The 27,239-nt window shown below is 61.2% G+C and overlaps 1 protein-coding gene across 6 annotated transcripts; it reads right to left on the bottom strand.

Moving 5' to 3' along the window:
- On the bottom strand, positions 1-26,626 carry ELN (elastin). 6 transcript variants are annotated; one of them, XM_064166189.1, is made up of 34 exons: positions 26,324-26,626; positions 19,752-19,805; positions 19,246-19,272; positions 19,026-19,058; positions 16,495-16,539; positions 15,800-15,892; positions 15,363-15,431; positions 15,181-15,246; positions 15,049-15,096; positions 13,212-13,283; positions 12,944-12,973; positions 12,673-12,744; positions 9,706-9,747; positions 9,168-9,236; positions 8,834-8,878; positions 8,617-8,700; positions 8,078-8,326; positions 7,934-7,987; positions 6,360-6,554; positions 6,216-6,275; positions 5,899-6,081; positions 5,760-5,807; positions 4,619-4,762; positions 3,924-3,977; positions 3,534-3,695; positions 3,334-3,381; positions 2,864-2,941; positions 2,655-2,714; positions 2,208-2,249; positions 2,069-2,095; positions 1,769-1,810; positions 987-1,016; positions 815-865; positions 1-699 (listed from the first exon to the last, which is right to left on the bottom strand). In XM_064166189.1, the coding sequence occupies exons 1-34, from the start codon at positions 26,403-26,405 to the stop codon at positions 650-652; spliced, it is 2,508 nt and encodes an 835-aa protein (XP_064022259.1). In that variant the 5' UTR covers positions 26,406-26,626; the 3' UTR covers positions 1-649. The 6 variants fall into 6 exon arrangements, with proteins under 6 accessions (XP_064022259.1, XP_064022260.1, XP_064022262.1 ...); XM_064166190.1 differs by having other exon boundaries at positions 9,721-9,747; XM_064166192.1 differs by lacking the exon at positions 12,673-12,744.
- Positions 26,627-27,239: the final 613 nt, after the last annotated feature.

Below are 27,239 nucleotides of genomic sequence, written 5' to 3'. Positions count from 1 at the left end.
TCCTTTAAAAACTTGTCCTTTATTAGTCTGTCGGAAGCGAGTCCCTCAGTACAGGGCGTCCCACCCAGTTATAGCAAAGTGAGTAACATGAAGGGACTGAGCCCCTCCTGCCACAGCCCCCCCCGGCCCGGGGGCACTGCAGGGACTCCAGGGGGGACACCCCGAGGTGACAGGGACATTCCTCCCGTGCACACCCCCCCCCCCCCCCCCCACAACACACACACAGCTGGGACCCCTTTCCCTCCCTCCAATACGGGGTGCACCTCATCTTGCTCCCCCTCTCCAGGGTCAGCTCTGAGGCTGCAGGGGGGGGGGGGGGTGGCACCCCAAGACCCCCGCCCAGACGCGGCAGGGAGCGATAGCACCAAGGGGGACGGTTGCTCCCCACAGTTTTTTCCGCACTCCCTGCCAAGACGGAGGGGCTGGGGGGGACGGACACGAACAACAACGAGGCACTGGTGGAGGTGAGGGATCCCTCCCGGGAACGTGGGGCCGGGGATGGCCCTGGGATTGAGGGCAGGGGTGGGGGGTTTTGGGGAAGGGGGGGTCGGGGGGGGGGGGGAGGTGCTGTCTCAGCTTTACTTGGGATTTACATTCTGGACCATGCAGTAGCACCAAAGTTCATGAGGTCATCGGTGATGGCAGAAGGTTACTTCCGCTTCCTCCCGCAGTACTTCCCTTGTGCGCAGCCCACGCCGCCTGCCACGGGGAGGGGAGACACCAGGTGAACCCCCCCGAGCCCCCCTGGCTCCTGGGAGAAGGGTGGGGGGTGCCGGAGCCGACCCCCACCAAAGGCGGGAGGTCACGCACTCACCTCTAAAGCCCAGGGCACCAAGGGCTCCTCCATAGGTCTTGGGGGGCTTCCCTGGGAGGGGGGAGACAGAACAGGATGAGTGAGACCCCCACATTGCTCAGCAGATAGGTGCAAGGGGGATAGGCACCCCCTCCACCCCCAAGGAAGCTCTGTCTGGGGGCTGGACACTCACCACCGAAGCCCAGCTGGCCAGCTACCCCACCTGCAAGGAGAGTGAAGCCCTGAGCATCCACAGGGCACCCACATTGCTCTGCCCTGTGTGCCCCCAGCCCCCTGGATCCCTCCCCAAGCTGTGGCCAGAGCCCTGTGCTCTGTGGGCTGGGTATGTGCCCCTGAACCAACCATGCAGCAAGATCTGGCTCTGGTGAGCGCCAAGGCACTGAAATGTGCCCTAAGTGACCTCCAAGGCACTGAGATGTGCTCCAAGTGATACCAAAGCACCAAGATGTGACCTCAGTGAGCACCAAGACACTGAGATGCAACCCAGGTGAGCACCAAGGCACCAATATGTGACCTCAGTGAGTGCCAAGGCACTGAGATGTAACCCAGGTGAGCACCAAGGCACCAAGATGTGACCTCAGTGAGTGCCAAGGCACTGAGATGTGCCCCTGGTGAGCATCAAGGCACCAAGATGTGACCTCAGTGAGCACCAAGGCACTGAGATGTGCTCCTGGTGAGCATCAAGGCACCAAGATGTGACCTCAGTGAGTGCCAAGGCACTGAGATGTGCCCCTGGTGAGCACCAAGGCACCAAAATGTGACCTCAGTGAGTGCCAAGGCGCTGAGATGTGCCCCTGGTGAGTGCCAAGGCACCAAGATGTGACCTCAGTGAGCACCAAGGCGCTGAGATGTGCCCCTGGTGAGTGCCAAGGCACCAAGATGTGACCTCAGTGAGCACCAAGGCGCTGAGATGTGCCCCTGGTGAGTGCCAAGGCACCAAGCTGTGGATGGTACCTGGGAATATCGGTGACACGCCGAACCCGGGAACTCCAGCTCCTGGGGAGAAAGCAACAGCCAGTGACAGCCTGTGACAGCAGTGCCACCCCAGCTCTGCCTGGCTGGGGACACCCTAACTAGAGACGTTGGTTCAGTGCAGAAGCCACTGCAAATGCCCCTGTGCCCACTAAGACACCTGTCTGCCCTGGCAGTGGCATGCACAGTGGGGGATGGCAGCAGGGTGAGGACAGCAAGCAGAGGACAAGCGTGATGTGATGGGGACACACTCCCACTCCAGCCCCAAACCATGGCACTCACCTGGCTGCAGGCCCCCAACACCAAAACCTGTGGGATAAGGAGAGGCCTGGTGAGGGCAGGGAGCATGGGGCCAGGGATGGAGGCAGGGATGGGGCTCACAACTCCTGCTCACCCAGCTGGAGGAGCCCCTGCTCCTTACCTGGCTTGGGAGGTTTCCCAGCAGCTCCTGGAAACAAGGCCCCTGTGTCAGAGAGGGGGGGGGTCAGTGTAGCCCCCACAGAGGGGGTCAGCACAGACTCCATTGTGAGCCCCTCTCAGGCAGGGACCTGCAGCTCTGCAGGTTGGGGACTTGGTACAGTACTGTCCCCAGCCCCCATGGCGTGGGCAGCCGTGGTGCTATGGCCCTTGGTACCTTCTCAGGATGGCATTCCTGGCCCATCACACCCCAGGAGCAGGGCAGGCAGCAGACAGGATGCAGGACACTGACACAAGGTGGGGTTGGGACTATGCCTTGGGACCAGGGGGAGATCCTGCACCCAGTCCATCCCATGCATTTCCTTTTCCTTCTGGCACTCTGCCTGCAGGCTGCTCCATTCCTTGTACCTCAACCCAGGGACCCCCAATACCGGGAGCCAGCAGCACTCACCAGCACCAAGGCCACCAACTCCAAGGCCACCAACTCCGAGGCCACCAACTCCAAGGCCACCTATGATGGGGATCCCAGGTGAACAGAGCATCCAATCCACTCCTGACCTCAGCCCCTCCTGTGCCTGTCCCTCCCCCTGTGACCCCCACCTCCCTCTGGAAGAGCATCCCTCTGCCTGCACATCCCCACTGCCTGGCCTCAGCACCTACCTGGGATGCCACCAACTCCTGGGATGCCACCAACTCCTGGGACACCACCAACTCCTGGAACTCCAGCCCCAGGAACGCCTGCCAGAGAGACCCCATTAACCTCAGTGCCCCCACAGCCCAACACTCAACCATCTCAGGGCATCCCCAGCCAGTGCTTGACCCACTGCAGTGGCCCCAACACCAGTTCTGGGTGTCTCCAGCACCCATCTCACAGCACCCAGGGCAAGAGGACGACCCAGAGCCGACTCAGCCTCTGCATGATGCTGCCACGATGCAGAGCAAGAGAAAAATGTCCTCAGAGAGTCCAGCAGATGTGGCACGAGTGGCACTTTGCACCCATGCCATCTCCCATGCACAAGCCACCCTCTAACAGGTCACCAGGGGGCACAGAGGGGACACAAATCGAGGCCAGGACCCTGCTGCCCAGAGATGGTCCGAGGTGGACCTGGGACAGCGCAGTGGATACGTACCGAACTTGGGAGGTTTAGCACCAGGCTGCACCCCTACTTGAGGGATGCCTGCAAAGAGAATGACACTGCAGTCAGGACGGTCACCCCTGTGCCCCTCCTTTGTGGCACCATCCCCCCCATCACACCCGCAGCCCTGCCTGCCACCCTCTTGCATCCCCGGGCACCGCTGTCCCCAGGCTGGTCTTCAACAAGGCACATACCTGCCCCGGGGAGGATGCCAGTACCGGGTACCCCCACACCCGGTACCAATCCGGGCACAGCACCAACGCCGGGTGTCACCCCTGGCACTCCTGGCACTCCTGGCACTCCTGGCACTCCAGGAACACCGGGCACCGCACCTGGCACTCCTCCAACCCCAGCACCTGCAGAGAGAGAGGGGATGAGACAGTGTGGGGTGACCCCTATGAGATTCCCATCCTCATGTGATTCCCATACTCCCATGGGATGATGTGCCCACTATGAGTTGCCCACCCTGGAAGCCCCCTACTTTCCTTTGGACCAGTCTGTGCCAGGATAGGGCTCTTGGGGAGGCTGCAGATGCCCGCAGGGCAGATGGGGCTGCCTGCTGCGTGCTCCTGTGGCCGACTCACCGTATTTGGCTGCCTTGGCTGCTGCCTTCGCCGCTGCGGCAGGAGCTCCTACCCCTGGGCAGAGACAGCAAGAGCAGGGTCAGTGTCCCCAGGGTGGTCCTCTCCAGCAGTACTGGACAGACCCCATCCCTCCTGCCTTGTCTGCATCCCCCAAGGCACGGCCAGGAATTGATGGAGACCACCAAGGTCCTCCTCACACCTGTCCTGGCCCCAGATCTGCTCCCACATGTCCCAGGTTGAGACTATGGGGTTAAAAAATCTTCTGGGGACTAGAGGATTGTTATCCAATGCCATAATTCTGCTATCTTGTTCCAGGCTCACAACAAGGTCAGCTCCCTCTCCTTTCCTCCTCCTCCTGCCCTCTGTGTGTGTGTGGCAGGAGCCACTTTATCAGGAACATGTAAGCAGTAGGCCTCTTTGGATGGCAGAGGCAGTGGGTGGGGGGGCAGGATTGGAACACTGGGGGGTGTAGATGGAGGTTTTTGGGGAATGGGGGGAAATTCGAGGGGGTTTGCCATGGATGGGGTAGTTGCTTTATAATGCCTGGCTCTGTGTTTTCTCTCTCTAAGGAGAATGCTGTAATTTCTCTCCAGTTTGATTTGAGAGTTTCATTTCTGTTGGCTGTCATTAGAAAACCACACCACCATCCCAGCCAGGCTCTCCCCATCACCTGCCTTCCTCCTCCTCCTCCTCACCTGGGACACCTCCAACGCCGGGGGCCAGGCCACCTACGCCGGGAGCAAGGCCACCAACACCAGGAGCAAGGCCACCAACACCAGGAGCAAGGCCACCCACGCCAGGAGCTAGACCACCTACACCAGGAGCCAGGCCACCTGCTCCTGTAAGGAGAGAGGGAAAGGTTTGGGCTTCAGCTCAGCAGGAGAGGTGGTGGAAGGAGCTGTGTTGAAAAAGGAGGGCAGGCAGAGGTGGGTGGATGGATGGATGTGTGAGTGGGTGAGTGAGTGGATGGATGGATGGGTGGGGGGATGGATGGGTGGGTGAATGGTTGTATGGGTGTGTGAGTGAATGGATGGATGAGTGTGTGAGTGAATGGATGTATGAGTGGATGAATGGATGGGTGAGTGGATGGATGGATGGATGGATGGATGGATGGATGGATGAATGGGTGGATGGGTGGGTGGGTGAATGGGTGGGTGAATGGATATATGGGTGTGTGAGTGAATGGATGGATGAGTGGATAAGTGGATGTGTGGGTGGATGGATGGATGGATGGATGGATGGATGGATGGGTGGATGAATGGATGTGTGGGTGGATGGATGGGTGGATGTGTGGGTGGGTGTCGACAGGTTGGACTTGATGATCGGTGAGGTCTCTTCCAACCTTGGTGATACTGTGATACTGTGATACTGTGTGTGTGAGTGGGTGGATGGATGGATGTGTGTGGGTGGATGGATGGATGGGTAGATAGATGGATAAAAAGTGGGGCAGATGGGTGACAGAGAGGATGGGTGGCTGCCTGATTGTGGGGAGCATAGATTAGTGATGAGGTAGATGGATGGATAGATGGATGGATGGACGGACAGATGAGCAGATAGATGGGTGCTGAGGTGGTCATCTGGCTGGCTGGTGGTGTAGATAGGTTGGTAGAAGGGAGAGTGAACAGCCTGAGAAGGTGTTTGGATGGCAAACCCAGGACCTTCTGTACAGACCCAGCTCTCTGGAGCACACCCCTGAAGAGCAGCCAGGACCTGCCCTGATCCACAGGGAACTCATGCAGCCCCAGGCTCCAGCCCCAAGGAGTAGACACTGGCCTGGTGTGGGGAGGTGACAGGAGGCAGGAGATGTGGGACAGCCCCAGACCGAGCCCAGCTTACCGTACTTGGCTGCTTTGGCAGCAGCGGCGGCCGCTGGACCTCCAACTCCTGGGGGAGAAGGGCAGAGTGAGGGGCAGCGATGGGCCAAGATGCCCACTCTGCTGGGGACATCCCAAGCATTCTGTAGTCATCATCTCACCTGGCACGCCGACCCCACCGGGCACCAGACCTGGCACTCCAACACCAGGCACTCCAACACCAGGCACTCCAACGCCGGGCACGCCGACACCGGGCACGCCAACGCCGGGCACGCCGACACCGGGCACGCCGACACCGGGAATACCAACGCCGGGCACACCGACACCAGGCACACGCCCTGCTCCTGCAGAGAGGTTTGGGGATGTGTCTGAGCAGACAGGCTCCACAGGCAGGGGTCCTTCTGCCCTCCACAATGCCAGGGGTGCCCCCACCCTGCCCATTTGCAGGCAGCTCTCCTCCTGTCCCATGGCGACTCACCGTAAGCTGCAGCTTTCGCCGCAGCCTTCGCCGCCGCCGCTGCAGCTGCTGGGCCACCAACTGCAAGGGTAGAAGGAAGAGAGTCAGGGGACCACCAGCAAGGCCAGCATCACCTTGCCAGTTTGTGCCAGCCCACCCACTCACCTCCGACACCGGGCACCACACCAGGCACTCCAGCCACGCCAGGCACTCCAGCTACGCCAGGAACTCCAGCCACACCAGGAACCCCAGCCACACCAGGAACCCCAGCCACACCGGGCACACCAGGGACTCCAGGGACACCAGGGACACCAGGGACGCCAGGGACACCACCAATGCCAGGAACACCAACACCAGCTCCTGCAGGCAGCAAGAGGGGAGAAGTTAGATCTCCTTGCAGCAGCAGTTGAAAGGTAGGACCTCATCACAGCTCTGCTCTTGTCATCATGCCGTGGTGAGAGGAACAGCCTGCTGCCTCTTGCCAGGAGAGAGGCACAGCAGTGCCAGAGAGGGACTGGTCCCATATCCCCCAAGAGGCCCCAGTAAGGATGGAAAATCTGCTGTCATAAAAGGGAGGCTGGGAAGTCATCAGCACAGGGCACCATCATGATCTTCATTATCATGAGTGGCTCCAGATGGTCCTCATCATGGGGACATCAAGCCTTGCAGCCAAACAGGCCATGAAGAAGTGGCTGGTGGCTCCCAGCAGCTGCCTGGAAGGCTTCAGTGCCCAGGGCACTGGCCAGACTGGGAAGCTGCCCAGTGCAGTGACAGCCTTGACCTGCTGGGAATTGTTAAGGACAAGCATCAGGACACTTCTAGAATGGCTGAGTGCCAGAGGGGTTGTCCTCATGGCTCCCTGCTTGGTAGGTGTCCAGCAGCCCAGCATGGAGGACACATCCATTAACTAACACTGCCAAGTTTATCCCTAAGTCCCACCCCTCCCTGGGCCCGTGGTGGGCTTATTTTCCTACATGATGAAGAAGAGAAATGTGTAGCAAGGGCTTAGCCCTCAAAGAAAAGCTGCCGTCAGGCATGGCTGCTCCCAGGGGACTCTGCACAGAGCCTTGGGACTGATTCTACCTCCTCTCTGCACCCAGGCTTGCAGCTTTCTGCTGCTTTGGCTGTGTCCTTCATCCCCCCCACCCCAGGCTCCTCTTTGCTGGAGCTCCCTTGGAAATGGTTGTCACAGAATGGCAGAGGTTGGAAGGGACCTCTGAAGATCATCTTGTCCAACCCCACTGCTGGGCACTTGGGTCTTGCTAAACCAAGTTGGATACACTTGCCGGATCCCACCAGTTTTTGGGGAGGTGGCAGCCCTGGGCAAGGATCCCTGTGCCAGTGATTTCTGCCCACCTGGGCAGCGAGGCTGAGCCTGTGGGCACCAGACCCTGCCACGGGGCTGCTGCTGGAAAAACAGACTTGGTACAAAACCCAAGAATCCCGAGGCCCACAGATATGAGTTTGGTCTCATCTGTTCACCTCCACCAAGCAGCCTGCAGAAACCCCAGGGATGGAGAAGGTCCTGCCCTGGGGATAAAGCCAAGCCCAGACACAACAACCAGGAGCAGGGATGGGCACATCCCATCCCTGGCTGCTTCCCAGTAAAGAGCCGTGAGGAGTGATGCCCAGGGGAGATTTGCCTTGACGGGGCTCTTGGAGTGCCAGAGGTGGGAAGGGTCGGGGCAGAGGGTCCCCTGGGAGCTGCTGGGGACCCCCTCGCACTGCGCACAACCTACCGTATTTAGCTGCCTTCGCCGCCGCCTTCGCTGCCGCCGCCGGCGTCCCGACTCCTGCGGACGAGGTAGAGAGGACCCTCAGCCACCGTCCGCCCGCTCCCCGCACGGCTGGGTGGTGGAGACAGAGCTCCTGCGCATCGTCACCTGCCACTCCAGGGACAGCTCCCACACCGGGCACCGCCCCGGGGACACCTCCGACACCGGGCACCGCTCCGGGGATCCCTCCGACACCGGGCACCGCTCCCGGAACGCCTCCGATACCAGGTACCAAGCCGGGGACACCACCAACGCCGGGTACGAGGCCGGGGACACCGGCGGCCCCGGGCAGCACCCCTGCCTTGGCCGCTGCCTTGGCCGCTGCCGCCGCCGCCGCCGCCGCCGCTGGCCCTCCAACTGCCAGAGAGAGGGAGAGAGTCAGGGGTGGGATGGAGGGAGGTGACCCTCCCAAAGCCCCGGGGACAAGACACAGAACGCACTGTGTTGGAAGCGACCTGTAGATGTCACCTGGCCCAACCTCCCTGCAGTAAGCAGGGACACCCTCGACTAGAGCAGGTTGCCTTGCAGGTCGCCTGACCTTGAATGACTCCAGGGTTGGGGCCCCCACCACTTCTCTGGGCAACCTGTTCTGGTGTTCCACCACCCTCAGAGCAGAAAACTTACTTACAGCCCCACCATCACCTCACCTCCAGCTCCTGGCACAACACCAGCACCGGGTACCAACCCACCAACTCCTGGGATGCCACCAGCGCCAGGCAGGACACCAGCTCCTGCCCAGGGGAGAAGGAGACTCAGCTGGGTGATGCAGGGACGCCACCAGCATCCCCTCACTCCAGCCTGGGAGGGAGGAAAGGAGTCAGCAGTTGCCCCACCAGGCAGATGGAAGTGCCAGGGGGGACTCACCAAACTTAGCTGCCGCTTTCGCCGCTGCCGCCTGCGCCCCGACTCCTGGGAAAGGACATGGGCAGCTGCTGAGGTCCAGAGAGCATTCCCACCTCAGCTCCCCCATCCCACAGGGACCCCGAGGACCAGCCTCTCTTGTCAGCATCCATCTCCCTCTCCTCTGGAAGGTGACACACACCTCCAGGCTGTCCCTGGGGTAACGCTGCTGCCCTGGGGCCAGCAGACATCCAGGCAGTGCCCAGCACCCCATTCAAGAACTGATAAAATGGCTGGGTGCTTGGTGCCCCTGCCATGCTCATGCCAGTCCCTGGGACTGCTTAGGAAAGGATCTCACCTGTGCCAGTGGGATACCCTGCCTTTCCTCCCGCTCCGATGCCAGCTCCTATCCCACCAGGCCCAAAGCCTGCAGGCACAAACAGAAAGGCAATGCCAGGTCAGGTGCTGCCTCCAGGAAGAGAGGGGAGGCAGCTGGAGCAGCTTCCTTGGCCCAAACATCTCCCCACCACCCATCAAGGGATGTGGAGTGGGATGCCAGAGCCAGCTGCTCCCCAGTTGAGATGCCAGTTCAACCAGCCCTGGAGCTGGCTGTGGCTCAGGACATGGATTGGCAGAGCCAACCAGAGGATTGACAGCTCCCAGCCCCATGGAATGGGATGCCAGCAAAGTCAGGATGCTCCCAGTTAGGTCTGCAAGCATCAAGGCAGGACAAGACACAGGTCCAGGACAAGGCACAGGTCACCTGAGGGACCACCTTGCCCTGGAAGCAGGATGCCCCTCACATCACCTCAGAGCTCAGTGGCCACAGGGCCAGGTTGGCAGCCAACAGAGCCACAAGGAGCTGCGATGGCAGAGCAAGGGCTACAAGCACTCACCGTAGGGCAGCTTACCAGTGCTGTAGGGCAATCCATAGCCACCTGGAGAGGAGAGAAGGTACAGTTAGCACCTGCCTGCCTGTGGCTCTGCCCCCTCCACCCTGCAGAGTGTAGCCTCTCTCTGCCAGCTGACCGTGTGGCACCAGCCCTCCGGGCTCCTTCTCCTTCCGTTGGGATAGCAAATCCTCCAGGATAAAACCCACCGTGACAGAGCAGGGCCAGCAGATGGTCTAAAAGAGCTGCTTGCTCTCAGCTCTACTCCAAGGAGTGTGGAGCCTAGAGTCGGCTTTGCAGGAGCCTTCAGTGACCCGGCGTCGGTAGGGGGTCCCCCGGGAGCCCCGCGGCAAGAGCTGTACCCAGCTGGCTGCACTGCGGCCAGCTCCGAAGGAAAGGTTTTAATTGGAATCAGGGCTTGGGAGCCTCCGCTGAAACCTGACCTCGTTAAGAGGTCGGGGAAAAAGGAGGAGGGGTTAGGAGTGGGAACGTCGTGGCCAGGGAAACGTCCCCTTGTGAACGAGCAGGATCCCACCCCGTGGGATGGCACAGGGGATGCCCGTGACTCAGAGGGTCCATGCTCTCAAGAGCTGGCGGCACCACACTCCCAGCGCCGCTGGCAGTGGCCTGAGAAGGGTCGATAGGTTGTCACACCCCCACGGGGACACACCTCAAGCAGAGCAGAGGGTGGAGGGCGTCTCACACACCAAGTGCTCCTGTTGGAGGGGGTTGTGGGCAGGGTGGGGACGGGGCTGCCTGCGGCCAGGACGAGATTGCTTGTGCCGAATTGTCTCTTGGGGTGCAGGAGACCATCGCATCCCACCAGCTGGCATATGGGGACCAGATTCCCCCCCACCCTGCTGGGCTGTGCCATCATAGCCCACACCAGCAGAGCGCTGCTGGAAGGTGGAGGCGTTGCAGGCTGTGGTGGCCATGAGCCACGGTGGGTGGCCTCCACCCTGGGGACATCCTTGCCCATCCTGAGGCACCTCATCAGCACCTCACTTACCCTAAAGCTGCAGGTCCAGCACTGGATGACACACTTGGAATTGAGTCCAAAGGTCAAGAGCCCAAGCCCTTGGGTCTCCAAGGGTTTTGCTAGGTCGAAGCCCAGCTCCCCACCACCCCCAAATGGATGATAAAGCACTGGGCAATGGGCAGCACTCTCCATGCCTACAGTGGGACCCAGATTTCAACCACAGCTTCAGGATGAGCCCCAAGTGAGTGGGGACAGAGCAGAGCAGGAGCTGGCACAGGCCATTTGCAGAAAACCATTTGAGAAGGAGATTTCCCACTGAAAATGTTCTTTTCCCTGCTGTCCCTTCCTCTCCTCTCCAGTCAGACCTGCCACAGCTGAGACACCCCACTGGGGTCATGAGGATGTATGGCAGGCCATGGGGGTCGTAGAATCATAGGATGGTCTGAGTTGGAAGGGACCTTAAAGATCATCTAGTTGCAACTAGGGCCAGAAGCTGCATCCAGGCTCTGCCCACACCCTCAAAGCAAGATCCTCTACAGCCAGCCCACTGTGTCCTTGCACTGCTCCAAGCCCTCAGGGGTGACAAACTGGCATCCTCTGTCCCCCTCTGAAGGGCCAGGGTGCCAGACGGCACCCAGCAGCTGGCAACACCACCACCACTGTCCTTCTGATCCCTCTGAGAGGCACGACAGCCCTGCTGGGGCTCCCCGGAGCCGGAGACAGGTGCCCTGCCCCGATGCGTGGGACGAAGGCTTCCCACGAAGCGGCTCAGCCGCTGGGCAGCGGGGTCCCGCCTGGGCTGGAGCCCCCCGCAGGGGCTGCCACGGGCTGGAGCCGGGCGCGGCCGTGCCGTGTGCTGGTGGTTTGCTCCCCACGCCGGGCACCCCATGAAAGGCGGTGTGGGGCCAGAGCGGACCCGCTGGCGGCAGGTCCCGGGCGCCCTGGCGAGCGGAGCTGCGCCTCTGCGGGAGGAAGCCGCAGCCGGCCAAGTGCTTCCAGCGCCGCCGCCACGGGCCCCAGCGAGGGGGAGCTGGGGGAGCTGCTGGGGATGGAGCCTGTGCTGCAGTGGGAGGTGCTGCCCAGGAGTGGGCTCCTTTCCTTCCAGCCTCCTCTGCCTGGGGAAAATGCCCACGGGTCTTACTCGCTTCCCAGCAAGCACCCCAGGGGTGTGGGTGTCCCACACAGATCTGGTTGGCCTGCTCCTCAGGGATGGTCTTGGCACCAGTAAGCTGGCAACATAGCCCCTGGAGGGGGTGCAGTGCCCAGTCGTGGCTGCCTGGCGCTGTCTGTCCTGTCCCTGTCCCTGTGTGGCTGTGAGCTGGCATCCAGCAGAGGACTAGGAGATGGAGGGCCTCGAGCAGCCCAGCTTGGGAAAGGGGCACTGAACACCCCTGGGCTTCCCTGGGCTGGGGCTGAGCCTCGTTTGGATGGGCAGTGCAGAGAGATACCTGCCTGGAACCCCATCCTCACCTGCCTGGAGCCCCACCCTCACCTGCCTGCCTGCTGTCAGTGGCTTTGGCCAGAGCTCCTTCAGCCAGGACACTTGTCCCAGGTGAATGCCCAGCAGTGCCCAGCACAGACTTGTTAGCCACAGAAAGCAGACAATCATTGCAAGGGCTGTGCCTCATGCCAGGAGGAGCTGGTAGGGACAGCCTGGGGTGGTCTGTCCCAAAGCATGTCCCCAGAACATGCTTCTTCCTACCTTATGACAGCCGGAGAGAGGCACAGCATCGTCCTCACGGGCTGGGGGCAACACCACCACCAGCAGCAGCAGCAGCCAGGCAGCTGCCCACGGGGTTGCAATAGGCAGGGCTGCTGCTGGAGTCACCTGCCCAGTGTCCCTCGCTCTGTCCTGCTGTCCCAGGGCCAGCAGCAGCACTGCCAGGTCCAGGGGACCCGAGGCCACTACGGCTCAGCCCTGGGGAACGGCGGGTCCTTCTCCTGGCACTGCTAGGGGTCCTTCACCCCTAGCCCCGTTGGCTGTGGCAGCTTACCTGGGAGCTTAGGAGCTTTGATGGGATACCCCAGAGGGACACCAGGCTGCTGACCTCCAAAACCTCCCAGTCCTGCAAAGCCAACAGCAGACTCTCACCTGGAGCCCGCGCCTAGGCTGCCACCGGTCCTTGCCCAAGGGGAGTGCCCCGGGGCACCCCGGCTGGAGGAGAGCGGGCGGCTCAGGAAGCCCCGAGGCATCTTCTGGCCCGGGGAGGTGGCGGCTGTGATGGAGAGGAAGAGAAGGACAGGCAAGAGAGATGGGCCACTCACCGGGGATCCCTGCGAAGGCTCCTCCCGCTCCTAGACGGAAACACAAAGGGACCCACATGAGCCTCGCTGCCGGTTCTTGGGGTTGCAAACCAGCCTGCGTGGGCTCAGCTGCAGATCAGCTTTGCTTGCCCACGTGTCATGAGGGGCTGTGACCCCCAAGGATGAGTTTGAGCCAGTCCCAGCACGATAGGGATGAGGGCAAAGCTGGAGAGAGCCAGCCCTGGCCCTGCCCTCCACCCAGCCTCCCCAGGAGATTGAGGGGACCTACCTGGACCTTTTGGCTTGACTCCAGCACCAGTGGGTACCCCGGGCAGCACCCCTACACCAGGGAAACGGACACCTGCAGCAGAGACCGAAGGGGGCAAGTGAGCACCGAGGAGCATCATGGCATTGCTGGCACCCAGGAGCCCTGCATGCAGCTCCCCGGTCCTCATTGCCCAACTCTGGCTCAGAACTGGCCCTTCTACCCCGCCACAGGCTATCCTCATCCTCCAACAGATGCTGGGACCCTTCTGTGCCAACCTCTGTGCCTATACCCTCGGGCAGAGATGCCAGGGAAAGCTTTGTTCCAGCACTGGCAGTGCCTATGCTTTAGGTTTGGGGCAGGGGCAGAGCTGCCTATGTAGGAGCTTGGGGTGACTATGGGTACAAAGCACCCACAAGTGAATCCCATTTGTGACCCCAAAGTGCCAGACCACCCCATGGTATAACCAAGCCTGGGCATTACTCTTTGCTCTGGTAATGTTCAGTGGCTTTCTGCAAGCCAAGGCAGTCTGGGGGGCAGGATGGGAGCCAGAAAGGGGGGGAAGGGAGGGCTCCACCCACTGAACCCCAGCCCTCCAGGAGCAATAGGCCAGGCTGTGCCCTCCCAGTCGTTTGGGTTAGGTTTTGAGGGTGGTTTGTTTGTTTGCTCTCAGCTTTTTGCCTCTTACAAATGTCTTCCATTAGAGCTCAGACGTTGTCAGCCACGGAAAAGACATTCCTGAGCAGCAACACACTTCTCCTCCTGACAGTGTCCAAACCTCTTGTTTTCACAAGTCTGCCTCCCCCAAATTACTTTGCAGTGAGGAATTCCTCTCCTCCTCCCTCCTCCAGCCACCTCCTCCCCCTCCTTCCCACGCCACCTTTGGCTGGGCAAAGCAACCCTGGCATGGCCCCTGCCAGCTGCTCTCCTCTGGCTGGCCAAACCAGCCCTGGTGTGGCCTGTGCCAGCTCCTCTCCTCTGGCTGGCCAAACCAGCCCTGGCATGGCCCATGCCAGCTCCCCTCCTCTGGCTGGCCCATGCCAGCCCTGGCATGGCCCATGCCAGCTGCTCTCCTGCTGCTAATGCTGCTTGCTCCCACAAGGCTTGGCACCAGAGCCCCAGAACCCCAGGTCCTCCTGCCTGCAACCCCCTCAGAGGTCAGTATGTTGCTGGTAATGGGGAACCCCTTCAGAGGCTGGGGGGTTTCTGACAGGGTGGGGAACCCCCTGGAGACTGAAGGGCTGCTGGTGTGGTTGGGATCCCCCTGGAGGCTGAAGTGCTGCTGGTGGGGTGGGGACCCCTCAGAGACTGAAGTGCTGCTGGTGGGATGGGGACCCCTCAGAGGCTGAAGTGCTGCTGATGGGATGGGGACCCCTCAGAGGCTGAAGTGCTGCTGGTGGGATGAGGACCCCTCAGAGGCTGAAGTGCTGCTGGTGGGATGGGGACCCCTCAGAGACTGAAGTGCTGCTGGTGGGATGGGGACCCCTCAGAGGCTGAAGTGCTGCTGATGGGATGGGGACCCCTCAGAGGCTGAAGTGCTGCTGGTGGGATGGGGACCCCTCAGAGACTGAAGTGCTGCTGGTGGGATGGGGACCCCTCAGAGGCTGAAGTGCTGCTGGTGGGATGGGGACCCCTCAGAGGCTGAAGTGCTGCTGGTGGGATGGGGACCCCTCAGAGGCTGAAGTGCTGCTGGTGGGATGGGGATCCCCCCAGAGACTGGGGTACTGCCTGTGGAATGGGGAATCCCTCAGATTCGGGGTGCTGCTTGTGGGCTGGGGACCCCCTTGGAGGCTGAGGCGCTGCCAGTGGAGTGAGGAACAGCACTTTAGAGGCTGGCAGCAGGAGTCGGAGCTCAGCTTACCTGCACCCGGGAGCACACCGCCCGGGAAAGCTCCGGGAATCCCAGCACCTGCCGGCAGAGAGAGAGCCAGGGATGAGCACTCGGCCAGAGCCGCCCCCACCCCGGCCCCTGCTCTCGGGGCCGTGCACCTACCTGGTACTTTGGGGGGTTTCCCTGCCGCGCCAACCCCGGGCTGTACCCCGCCCGGTACCACCGCACCTGCAGGCAGCAGAGACCCCCTGAGCCCCCCGGCACCGGCTCCTGCCCGCCCTGGCAGGCGTGGGGGCAGTTCTGCCCCAGGCTTGGCTACACTGAGGACGAGGAGTATTTCCTACCTGTGGAGACCCCGAGGCCACCGGGACCACCAACGCCACCAATGCCACCCACGCCACCAATGCCAGCACCTGGGGGCATTGGGAAGAGGAGTACCAGTGTGAGATGCTACAGGTGGCCAGAATGGGGCCAACGGAAGGGACAAACTCAGGATGGCACTTAGAGGGCAATGGGGACACTCTGAGGCAGTGCCAGGGATGAGTCCTCCAGCCCTGGGCACCGGGACCAGCTCGGTGGCTCTGCTCCTGGGGGCTCAGGTGTGGCCAATGCCCCTTTCCCAGTATGCCAAGACCTGCCAGAGTCCCGTGAGAGCAGCACCTCTCACTTGCAGCTCCCCAGCTCTCCTAACCCAGATTCTCAGGGGGCATCAAGTCCCCGTGGGCTGCCCAAGCCCCTTGAATCATTGCCTGGCATGGCACAGGGCACTCCCAGCACTCACCAGCTTTAGCAGCAGCTTTGAGAGCAGCAGCAGAGGCAGCACCTGGGAAGACTCCCCCGGGATAAGCACCTCCAGGGAAGAGTCCTGCAGCACCTGCAGCGAGGAGAACCAGCATGAGCATCCCTGAAAAGTGGCTGGCAAGAAGGCATCCTGCCCTCTATGCCAGCCACAGTGGGCACGGGAGGTGGTGAGCCATGAGGGGCTGTGTGGCAGTGCTAGAGGCTGGCATTAGGCTGGGCAAGGCTGTGGTTAGCAGGCACTGCTCTGTCCTGCCCTGGCTTCTCCCTGATCCCCCCCCTCCCCTAAAATACTGCTCCCATCCACATCCCACCCATCACCAGCTGTGCCAACACCACTTGGGACACCCTGTGATGCCATCAGCTGCTGTGGCACTGGTCAGGCTGGCTGGTGACATGCAGGCACTATCCCTCTGCTGCAGACACTATAGGGACCCCAGGTCCCTCCTTGCCTATCACTGCTTGGGGTCACCCAGCCACAGTGGATGTCTTGATGCTGGGGGACCACAGGGCTGCCTGTTGGTACCTCGAGGGCACCCAGCACATATGGCACCTACAGACGTGGGCAGGCTACAGAGAGCATCTGATGGAGACAAACCACATGCCAAGGTGGTTCTCCAGGGACATCACCCTGGGCACAGCTCAGAGTGGGGCAGAGGCTTGGTGGTCTGTGCTCACCTGGCTGCAGGCCAAGTGGGCCAAGTCCCCCGAGTCCTCCGACCCCTGGAAAGAGAAGTGGGGTGGGGTGAGGTGGAGGATGGGGCAGGGGGGCACAACCAAGGCCAGAGGAACAGGAGCATCCCATGGGATGGCATCATGCCATGGGACTGGGCACAGGGAGAGGTGACAAATGTGCCCACCAGCATTATAAGTGGGCATATGGGGGTGGGCACAGGGACAGGTGACAAACATGCCCAGCAGCATTATGAGTGGGCATATGAGGATGGGCACAGGGACAGGTGACAAACATGCCCAGCAGCATTATGAATGGGCATATGAGGGTGGGTACAGGGCATGCCCAGCAGCATTAAAAGTGGGCATATAGAGGTGGGCACAGGGGCAGGTGACAAACATGCCCAGCAGCATTATGAGTGGGCATATGAGGATGGGCACGGGGGCAGGTGACAAACATGCCCAGCAGCATTATGAGTGGGCATATGAGGATGGGCACAGGGGCAGGTGACAAACATGCCCAGCAGCATTATGAGTGGGCATATGGGGGTGGGCACAGGGGCAGGTGACAAATATGCCCACCAGCATTATGAATGGGCATATGAGGATGGGCACAGGGACAGGTGACAAACATGTCCAGCAGCATTACAAGTGGGCATATGGGGGTGGGCAGAGGGGCAGGTGACAAACATGCCCACCAGCATTACGAGTGGGCATAAGGGGATGGGCACAGGGACAGGTGACAAACATGCCCAGCAGCATTACAAGTGGGCATAAGGGGGTGGGCACAGAGGCAGGTGACAAACATGCCCAGCAGCATTACAAGTGGGCATAAGGGGGTGGGCACAGAGGCAGGTGACAAACATGCCCAGCAGCATTACAAGTGGGCATAAGGGGGTGGGCACAGAGGCAGGTGACAAACATGCCCAGCAGCATTACAAGGGGGCATAAGGGGGTGGGCACAGAGGCAGGTGACAAACATGCCCAGCAGCATTACAAGGGGGCATAAGGGGGTGGGCACAGAGGCAGGTGACAAACATGCCCAGCAGCATTATGAGTGGGCATATGGGGGTGGGCACAGGGACAGGTGACAAACATGCCCAGCAGCATTATGAGTGGGCATATGAGGATGGGCACAGGGACAGGTGACAAACATGCCCAGCAGCATTACAAGGGGGCCATGGGGATGAGAGGGAATGGACTCAAGCCGGTGGAGGGTGGCTTTAGACGGGAGATTAGGGAGGAATTCCTCCCGGTGAGGGTGGGGAGACACCGGAGCAGGTTGCCCGGGAGAAGCTGTGGATGCCTCATCCCTGGAAGCATTCAAGACCAGGCTGGATGAGCTCTTGAGCAACCTGGGGCTAGTGCGAGGTGTCCCTGCCCGTGGCAGGGGAGGGGGAAGGAGGGGAGCTTGGACCCGGATGATCTTTCAAGTCCCTTCTAACCCAACCCCTTCTGTGATTCTTCTGGCCCGACTGGAAGATCCCGAAGCTCTTTCCCAGCCTCCAGGATTCTCTGGTTCTATTCAGGTTCTGCCTCTCCCACCTCCCACCCCGTCGGGCCAGGAGGGGACGGAGCTGAAATGTTTATGGCTGAGGAATGAGTCCCTGCGGCCGCGGCCAGCGCTGCCTCCCAACATCTGGGGCTGATCAGCCCTCGCTGCCTCCAGGCGCGAATTCCAGGGCCTTTGGCTCGCTGCGGACACTGCTCCGGCTGGGCTTTCGCGGCCGCCCCGCGTTTGGTTTTAATTAGGTCCCAAATAAAGGCCTTGTTTTGCTTTCCACCAGCTGAAATGGCAGCGCAAGGAGGCTGCCGGCCCCCGCCGCGCAGACGGCTCGGAGCTGGGGTTGGGGCTGAGCGCCTGCCCCTGCCCCTGGGTTAGCCCTGGGGTGGGGAGAGAGGGGAGGTGCCCTCTCTTCCTGAGAAAGCATCTTGCCTTGGGCATCTCTGTTAGCACCGAATTCACCCCCACCCCCCCGGGCTTCTGCTGCCCCACAACCTCCCAAGTGTGCCCCGGCATCCCCTGACTTGGTGCCCTCAGGCTGTGCATCCTCCTGCCAGCCTCTCCCCTGTCTCCTGGCAATGCCTTCTCCTTCCTTCTCGTTTCCAGACCAGACAAACCCCAGCGTGGGCTGCAGGAGCCTCAGCAAAAGCTGCTCTGCCATGAAGGTGCTGCCAGCTTCCTGTGGGCACCAGCGAGCTTTACCCAGCTTTGCAGCTTCCCCAGGAGCTTGGCGCAGGTTTGCAGGCAGCAAGCACCCCAAAATGGAGGAGTCTGTGGGGGCTAGAGGGCAGAGGGCAGTGTGCCAAAGCAGGGGGAACAAGGGAAGAAGGCTCCCTTGCAGCTCTGGGGGCTTGGCAGGGGTTAGTTGCATGGCAGAATGTGCTGACTGCTGCGTGCCATGACCATGGCAGTGCCCAGGCTGAGCAGGGTCCCCTTGGGCACATGGGAAGAACATGAAGGCAACAGGGGTCAGGAAGCATCCTGGCCACTGGCACAGGCAGGGGTGGTGAGAGAGCCAGGGAAAGGTTCCTACCTGGTTTGGGAGGTTTTGCTCCAGCCCCGAGTCCTAGGGGAGAGCAAGAGGAGAGGGCTCAGAGCCATCCTTCCTCTGAGCACTGCCCAAAGGCAGCACACGGTGCAGGACAGTGCCAACCTCAGGATGGACCTCCTGCCCACTGCAGGGCAGCTCTGCTGGGGGTGATGTCCCCTTCCCTGGTCCAGCACATGCTGGGCAAAGGGGTCCCACCACTCACCTGCTCCCAAACCTCCAATTCCAGCACCTGCAAGCAACAGCACAGTGTTAGCAGCCATCCCTGTGAGCATTTACTGCCCACTCGCCTGTGCCAGGCTCTCAGAACCCATAAGGAGGCAGAGAGGCTCTCAAGGGTGCAAGGGGATGGGGCATTCCCCCTGAGGTGTCCCCAGGCTTTTGGCTGAAACACTGGGGACAGGTTGTTGCCTCTGAGCAGCTCCCATGGACAGAGCTAGGTAAGGGGTAGGTGACAGCTCCTGGTTGGTGACCACCAGTGTAAGCCTGGCACTGCCATCCAGTCCTGTCCCCTCATCCTTGAGCTGGTGCTGGTGCAGCCACCCAGAGCTCAGCAGCCAAAAAGGACATTTCCTTGTCCTCTGACCCCAGCTGTCAGGTCTTTAGCTCTCTGTACTGGCTCAGAGGTGCTTGGGGACTCCCCCAGACACCTGCCCCATCCCTGCAAGCAGGATGATGCCCACTACCCCAACTCTGCCTGGAGCCCCTTACCTGGGAAAAAGCCTGCTCCTGGTACTCCTCCTCCCGGGATAGCACCAGGGACCCCTGTCAGAAAAGAGAGCCTTGTGACAACCCCTCCAGAGATCCAAGTGTGCCCAAGGGCTTGGAGCTAGGGCACCTCCTGGGACAGGAAGGTGCTGCCTGTGGAGGTGGGGCACGCAGGGGCCTTTCCTTGTGCACCTCAGTTTGCCCACTGTGACACTGGTGATGGGGCTTGGAGGTGCCCCAGCTGGGAACCCGGGAGGGCATCCTGGTGGAGGGGTCAGCAGAACTCAGTCCTGCAAGGGAGGAAGGGACACAGAGCTGGCATGGAGCAGGGATGGCTGCTGCCCAGTCCTGCTTCCCAAAACCTGTCCCATACCACAGCCAGCTCCATCTCCATCACCTTTGGCTTCACATAGCTCTGGCATGGGTATGGGGGTGAGGCTGTCTCAGTTCAGCTCTGCAGCCCACACTGGTGCCAGGCAAAGCTGAGCATGTTTGGCTGTGGCTGCCCTGTGCCCATGCTGCCTGCTGAGTCGCCAGTGGGGAGAGCCAGCAGGACTGGGAGCAAGTACTGAGACCCATCAAAATCACCTGTGTCCCTCTGCCCATCTCTGTGAAGCTGAGATAAGCACCCAGGTCCCATCACTTCCCAGGGCACCCAGAGCTCATGTTCACAGGTTGTGCTTGGGCACCACAGCAACATTATTTGGCTGGTTTGGAGCCTGGCAAAGGTCTTTGTCCTGCAGGCCTGGGGGGAGCCATGCCCTGGGGTGGTCCCTGCTGCTCCATCAGGACCATGGGTGGAGTGGAGGCTTGCAGGGGAGCTGATGGCACAGGGAGATTGCAGTGCAGAGGGGTGCTCTGCTTCTGGGTGGAGCATGTTCGTGGGGCTGGGGGTCGGGGGTTGCTGTGGGGTGTGCAGGAGGACTTGCAGGATGGTTGGCAGGGATTGCAGTGGGGCTGGCAGGGGGATTTGGGAGTTGCCAGAGGCAAGTGCAGGGATGCCATGGCCAGCACTCCAGTGGCCAGCTGCACCCATCTGTCCTGTCTGCTCTGGGCTGAGAAGATGGAGTTGAAGGTGGGTGGGTGCTGGGGATCCTGTAGTGGCATGGCTGTGGGACCTGAGGATCTGCTATCTTCCTCTGTGGCTGTAGAGGCTTCCCTGGCACCCCAGCCAGGAAGGAGGGTGCAGCTGGCACCTCCAGCAGCTGTGTGCCTGCAGTTGCATAGCCCTGGCAAGCCCACCACAGGCTGCATGGTGCCCCGGGGGTGGGCAAGCAGCCAGCACAGCCAGATGCCAAGCAGGTGGCAGAAAGTCACCTTGTGCTGCACATCTCGAGCGTGCTACAAACGCCGGGGCTCTCCCAGAGCACCCTGCAGCCCCCTGCTTCAGTAGATGCCCACTGCAAGGTGGCAGGGATGAGAATGTCCCCTGGGCCCTGCTCACACATGTTCCCTGCCACCCACAGCAGCTGGCATGGGCGCCCAGCCCAGCCACACAGAGACTGGGCACCAGGATGCGCCCACACGCGTGTCGGGACGCACACAGCCGGCCAGGTGGGACACCTCCCAGCAGGACACACAGCCCCACAGCAGCAGGACGCACAGCCACACACCCACCGGCACACACACATGCGGGCACAAGACCCGTGCCAGGCGCTGTCACACAGCTCCTGCGTGCCCCAGTGATGCCCTGCGCCTCCCAAAAATCACCTGCCAGAGCCCTGCCGGCTAAAAGCAGGCGCGGAGCAGCTGCTGTCCCTGCGGAGCGCAGGGCACATGTGCTCGGTCACCCTGCGGCCAGCTCCCCCCTTTGGCACGGCACAGCCCAGCCCGGCTGCTGGCCAGGGCTTTATGGAGCAGCTTCTTTTCCCGGCACATTCCCCCTCCCACCGACCCCCTCCCTTCCACCCCCAGCTTGGAAAAACAAATCCCAGCATCATGCTTGTTTCCAAACACACTCCCAGCGCCCGCACAGCGCAGCCCTCCCCGAGCCGCCGCTGGGAGCCGACTCCCCTCTGCCACCGGGAGCCAGAGCCAGCGGGAGGGTAGCTCTCTGCCCAGGGACCACCCCCCCGTGCCCCCTGACAGTGACTGTCCCCCACTAAGCAGGGAGGGGCCCTGCTGTGCTCGGTCCCCGTGGTGACCCCAGGCTCAACACCCCACGGCCAGATAAGGTCCCTGGTGCTGGGGTGATGCCAGGCACTCCAGGCTGATCTCCCCTACCCTTCTGTCACTGCTGCCTGGCAGAGACCCCTGGGACACTTGGACAGAGCAGGACTGCTCACAGCCTTCCTGGGGGGCAGGGGGGGGGGTTTGGAAAGGTCCAGGTGACACCTGCCTGCAGCCATACTCAGCCCTTCACTCCTGTTACCCTTCTGGGTGCTGTGGACCCTGCACGCTGTGGCTGCCCCCTCCCCAGGCATCCCCCAGACACCATCCCAGGGCCAAGGTGTTGTGCTCACCCCAGTGCCTCCAGGCAGGTCTGGTCCTTTTGAAGGATTACAGGGGGTGTGCTTGTTGCTCCTCCATCTCCACAGCCAGATCAGGGCGTGGAGGAGGTCAGCAAGTCCTGGCAGGAGCCTGGATGGCTGGGAGGCGGCAGGATGGCTGGGATGGGGATGCCATGGGGCTTGGGGGAGGTGAGGGTTTTGTTCAAGACCGTCACAGGAGGCTGATCCCCACTTGCTGCCCTCCCTGACCAGCCCTGCTGCCAAGCCTGGCCAGCTCTGCACTCTACTCTTGAAGCTCTGCTACAAGCTGCCTTGGCACTGCTAGAACAGAGCTTGTCTCTGTGGGGAGGCGGTGACCACAGCCCAGCTGGGGCACTGCCAGGGAGCACAGAGGTCTCTGACCTGCTCAGCTCTCTGGCTGAGAACCAACCTCAAGCAGCCAAATTGACTTCAGCATCACCATCACCAGTTCCACCCTTCAGCATCTCCACCACCGCTCAGGTGCTGACAGCAGCCCACGTGCCTGGCACTGGCTGCACCATGGGCTCCCCAAGGCCACATGGTGCTATGCCAGTGGCCCTCTTGCTGGTCTCCCCCTTTAGCCTCTCCATCCCACATTCCCTCAGCACATTGGGGAAGGGGACACTGAGTCATCAGCCTCCTGAGTGTGGCTCTCTCTGATCCAAGCCTGCTGGAGCTCTGGCAAAGGAGATTTCTTCCATCTCATAGCTTGGTCGGTGCTGGCTGCAAGCAGAGCACAGGGCTGGCCCCCAGCACCCACCCTGGGGATGTCTTCTCAAGTCAGGGGCAGGAGAATTTTCACCCACATGTGCAGGGCTTGAGCCTTGGAGGTGCTCAGGATGTGGTGTGGAGCCTTGCCTGCAGAAACTGACCTTGTTCTTCACTCACTCTGTGGCACAGACCTGCAATACCCACACCAGTCCCCTGTGCTGCTCCAGCCTGACCCTTGCCATTGCACCATTTCCACCTGCACCACTGCTTGCAGCTTCCACTCCAAGCCAGACACAGATATATTTTTTTTTCCTCTATTCAACAGCTTTCAAGCCTAAGCCTGAGCTGAAGAGTCCACCACAGGACACAAGCAGCTCACACCCTCACCAAACCTTCTACCTCACCACCCTCCCTGCACCCGTGGCTGATCACTCTGGAGGAGGCTCAGTGTGTAGCCACTACAGACACTTCCTCTCTTCCCTCACCCTGCTGTTTTCTTTTTCTTGGGAGAAAGGGTTTGGGAAATATGCAGTCTCCAAGCAACTTTGAAGGTCTGTTGCATCCCAGCCTGAGCTCACTGGTAGCAGCTTGGTGGGGGGGGGGAACAAGAGGGGGCTCCATGGAGCCTGGCACCCCTCCAACCTCCACATCAAGGCTTCAGCTTTCATCTCTGAGCGCTGGCAGATGAGCTGCACCCTGCAAGTTGTTTGTGGAGAGAGCAGCTCCAGCAAACTGGTGCCCTGGAGAAGTGCCTGGCTGGGAGAAGGAGATGCCACCCCAGCCCTACAACTGGCACTGCTGGCCCCAGGGCGTCCTGGGGGCTCTGGGTGCCCTCAGAGGGTGTCTACAATGCCAACATACATGGTGCTAGCCTTTCTGCACCCATCCAGAGCCTGCAGGGCTGGGACTCCCTCAGGTCCCTCTTGTCCCCCACTAATTCTGGGGGGATCCCCTGTGATCTGGTATGAGAAGCACTGAAGGATGAGTGGAAGCACTGAGGGACAGATGGTCCATTCCAAACACTGGGACATGCTGCACTTAGCAACTTTTAGGGACAGATACAGTGGCTTCCCCATGCAGTGGCCTGGATCTGGCCATGTGTGTCCTCATGGTGCCCAGTTCTGCTTCCCTGGGGAGTGCAGAGAAGCAGGGGCTGATCCTGACCCACTGCTGCTAGCATCTCAAGTACCACCAGCTGCTGAAACCCAGGGCTCAGCCCCTTGGCACTGCTCTGAGGGGGACAGTCTGTGTGTGCAAGGGATGTCCCCACTTTCCCACCTCAACCCTGAGATCTTTCAAGGGGCTCTTCCTTCCCAGCCTGGTTTGGAGCCACTCTGGCAGCAGGTGCTGGAGGATGCTGTCCTGAACCCCCTCCTGGTTGGGTGCACACCACAGCACCCTGGCATCTCCCTGACAGCACTCTGGTGTCCCTCCACAGCATGCCACTGACTGTGCCTCTGTCCCAGCTCAGAGCCCAAGGGCAGACAGGGCAAGGAGCATGGCTGAGCCTGCCCTGTGCCCATGCAGGACACCAGGCTGCAGAGACATCAGTCATGAAGAAAAGTTCTCTGGTGTCCCCATCAGCACTGGGACCATCTCCAGGGCCAGGGCCACCTCTTCTATGAGCTGCTTCCCAGACTAGAAAACACCCCTGCAGAAGGAGCCAGGGACTGGAGTGGGGCCAGCAGCCCCAAACCGCTCAGGAGCTGCTGCAGGATCTTGTCCATGGGCCAAAGTCTGCCTGAGATTGTCCCAGTTGGCCACTGCTTGAGAGCTGGGGAGCAAAGCCACAGTGCTTCAGCAAGGCAGAGCAGAGCATTCCTGCCTGAGAGTGCCAGGGTAGAGCAGCCCATGGCTGGGGTCCCCAGAGCCCACCACACTGGGAAAGATCAGGGAGCTGTAGATTGAGCTGCTGGCTGTGGAGCTTCGAGGGCTCTGCCCTGGGCAAGGAGAGGCAGAGCCTGCAGCTGTTTGGTGCTACACATGGCCCTGGCACTGCCCTCCCCTGCCCATGGGACCCTGCCCTCTCCTCTCCTCTGCTGCTCTGTCCTGTCTGGCCAAAAAGCCTCATGTGACAGCTCTGTCACTGAGCCCATCACTGATGGTGGCTCTGCCCACTGCATGCTCTCCATGGCACGACATGAAACAACCACCACCTGGCTCCCTGGAGGTGGCTGTTCCATTCCTGCCCACACTGCCCCCACCCTGCAGCCCTTTGCCCAGCCTGACTGTGGCCGTGGGCTACCAAGCTGTGCTCAGAGCTGCTGTCCTCATCTCTGCCTGTGCTCATGGCCCCACCACCAGACATGAGTCACCCGGACAGGCACCTGCTGCTCTGGTGGCTCTGCTGTTGTCACTTGGAGCTGTGGAATGAGCACTCCTGCAGTGATTTTTACCTCCCCACTCCAGAACTGCCATTGTGCATGCTGGGGTGTCACATAGCCACTGCCACTGCCCAGCCAGGGAGCAGCTAGTGAGCCACAATCCATGTCATGTGCTGGTGGATGAACCCAGTGCTGGTGGCATAAGGGCAGTATGAGCCCCTCCCCATGCACCCAGAGCCTGCAGCTGGAGTGGGTTGAGCTGCTCTGCAGCTGCACCAGCCCCAAGGGCATGGACTTTAGGACACCCACTCACCCTGTGCCCTGTAGCTTCACATTGCCCACGCACTGGGCAGAGGGCACAGGTGCCAGCTCCCCTGGTCCCTTGCACTGGTCAGCCCCGTGCAGGCTTGGTGGCCATCCCCCTGACTGCCCTGCCCTGTACCCTGACTAAATGTCCCCAAGCCTCTCGTGTTCCCAAGCCTCTTGTGTCCAAAAGCCACTTGTGTCCTCATGACCCTCATGTCCCTGAGCCTCTTGTGTCTTCAGGCTTCTCGTGTCCCCAAGCCTCTTGTGTCCTGAGACTTTCGTGCCCCTGAGCATCTCCAGACCCCGAGCCTGTCACATACGCGAGCCTCTCGCCAGGTTACAGCACCTCACAGCTTGGCGCAGCGGAGCCACGCCTGGACTGCCCTGTGCCACCTCCCTCCGAGACATCCCACCCCACCCGGGCATGGCACAAGCCACCGGCTGGGTGAAGGGGCAAAAAGAGCTCCCGGGAGGTGACACTCAAGGAGAGGGCTGCACTCCCACCCTCGGAGATGTCCCCAAGGCAGGGCAGGGGGCTGCCCGTTCGTGCCGGGCAATGCCTCCAAGGCAGGGCAGGGGGGTTGCCTGCCCCAGCTCGGGGATGCCCCCAGGGCAGCGCAAGGAGGCTTCTTGTCCCCGCTCAGGGACACGCAGCCGGGGAAGGCACGGGGCTGTCCGGGGTGGGAGCGCAGCAGCGGATCCCCGATTCCCGCAGAGAAAAAGCGCTGGAGGGAGCTCGGGAAGAAACCTTTTCGTTCCTTACCTCCTTGCTGAGAAGCCGGGAGGATGGAGAGGAAGAGGAGGACGACTCCGGGCAGGAGGGGTGCAGCTGCCTGCTTTGCCATCTCTTGAAGCAATGCCCCCGTGCTCCCGCGGGCTGTGTGTTTTATCCCAGAGCTGCTTAATTGTTGCTTCCAAGGATGCGAGGGGAAGGGGAGGGGGGGTGGGGGGGGGTGGTTTGGAAGGAGGGAGGGGAAAAGGAGAGGGAGAAGGGGGGAGAGAGAGACACAGGACACTACGTCATGAGGAAAGGGCAAACACACACAAGCCTCTCCAGCCCGTCGGGCTGCCTGGTTGGTTAGTTTCCCTTTTTTTTTCCCTTCCCTCTTTTTTTTTCCTTTTCTTTCTTTTTTTTTTTTTTCTTCTTCTGCCTTTTTTTTTTTTTTTTAATTCCTCTCCCTCCCTGCTCTTCCCAAGCCTCTGCCAAAAAAGCTGGAAGAGACGAGGAGGGGGGGAAGGGGGAGACGGGGAGGAAACTGCCAAGGCAGTCCAAAGGGGAGGGCAAAGGAGGGCTGCACCCACCCCAATGTGCCACCGCGTGCCCGGGTGGCACCGAGGTGTGGGTGTGTGGGGGGGGGTGTTGGTGCCCCGGGTGGCACCCTAGGGGGGGTTGGTACGCGGGGGTTGGTCCCGCATCCCGGATAGCACCGGAAGGGTTTTCTACCACGGGTGGTACCCCGCGGGGGGGGGGCCCACATCGCGGGTGGCACCGGTGGCAGTAGTACCTCGGGTAGCTCCGGGGAGGAGTGGGTGTCGTACCCTGGGTGGCACCGAGGGGATTTGGTTCCCCCAGGGTAGCACCGGAGGCGAGGGGAGTCTCACATCTCGGGTGGTAGCGGGCAGAAGGAGGATGAGGGACAGGGGGGGGACTGCTGGGAGAAGGGCTGGGGGGTTCGAGG

Source organism: Pogoniulus pusillus, chromosome 27 (assembly GCF_015220805.1).
Source record: "Pogoniulus pusillus isolate bPogPus1 chromosome 27, bPogPus1.pri, whole genome shotgun sequence".
Lineage (NCBI taxonomy): Eukaryota > Metazoa > Chordata > Aves > Piciformes > Lybiidae > Pogoniulus > Pogoniulus pusillus.
This window is presented reverse-complemented; position numbering and strand designations above follow the sequence as displayed.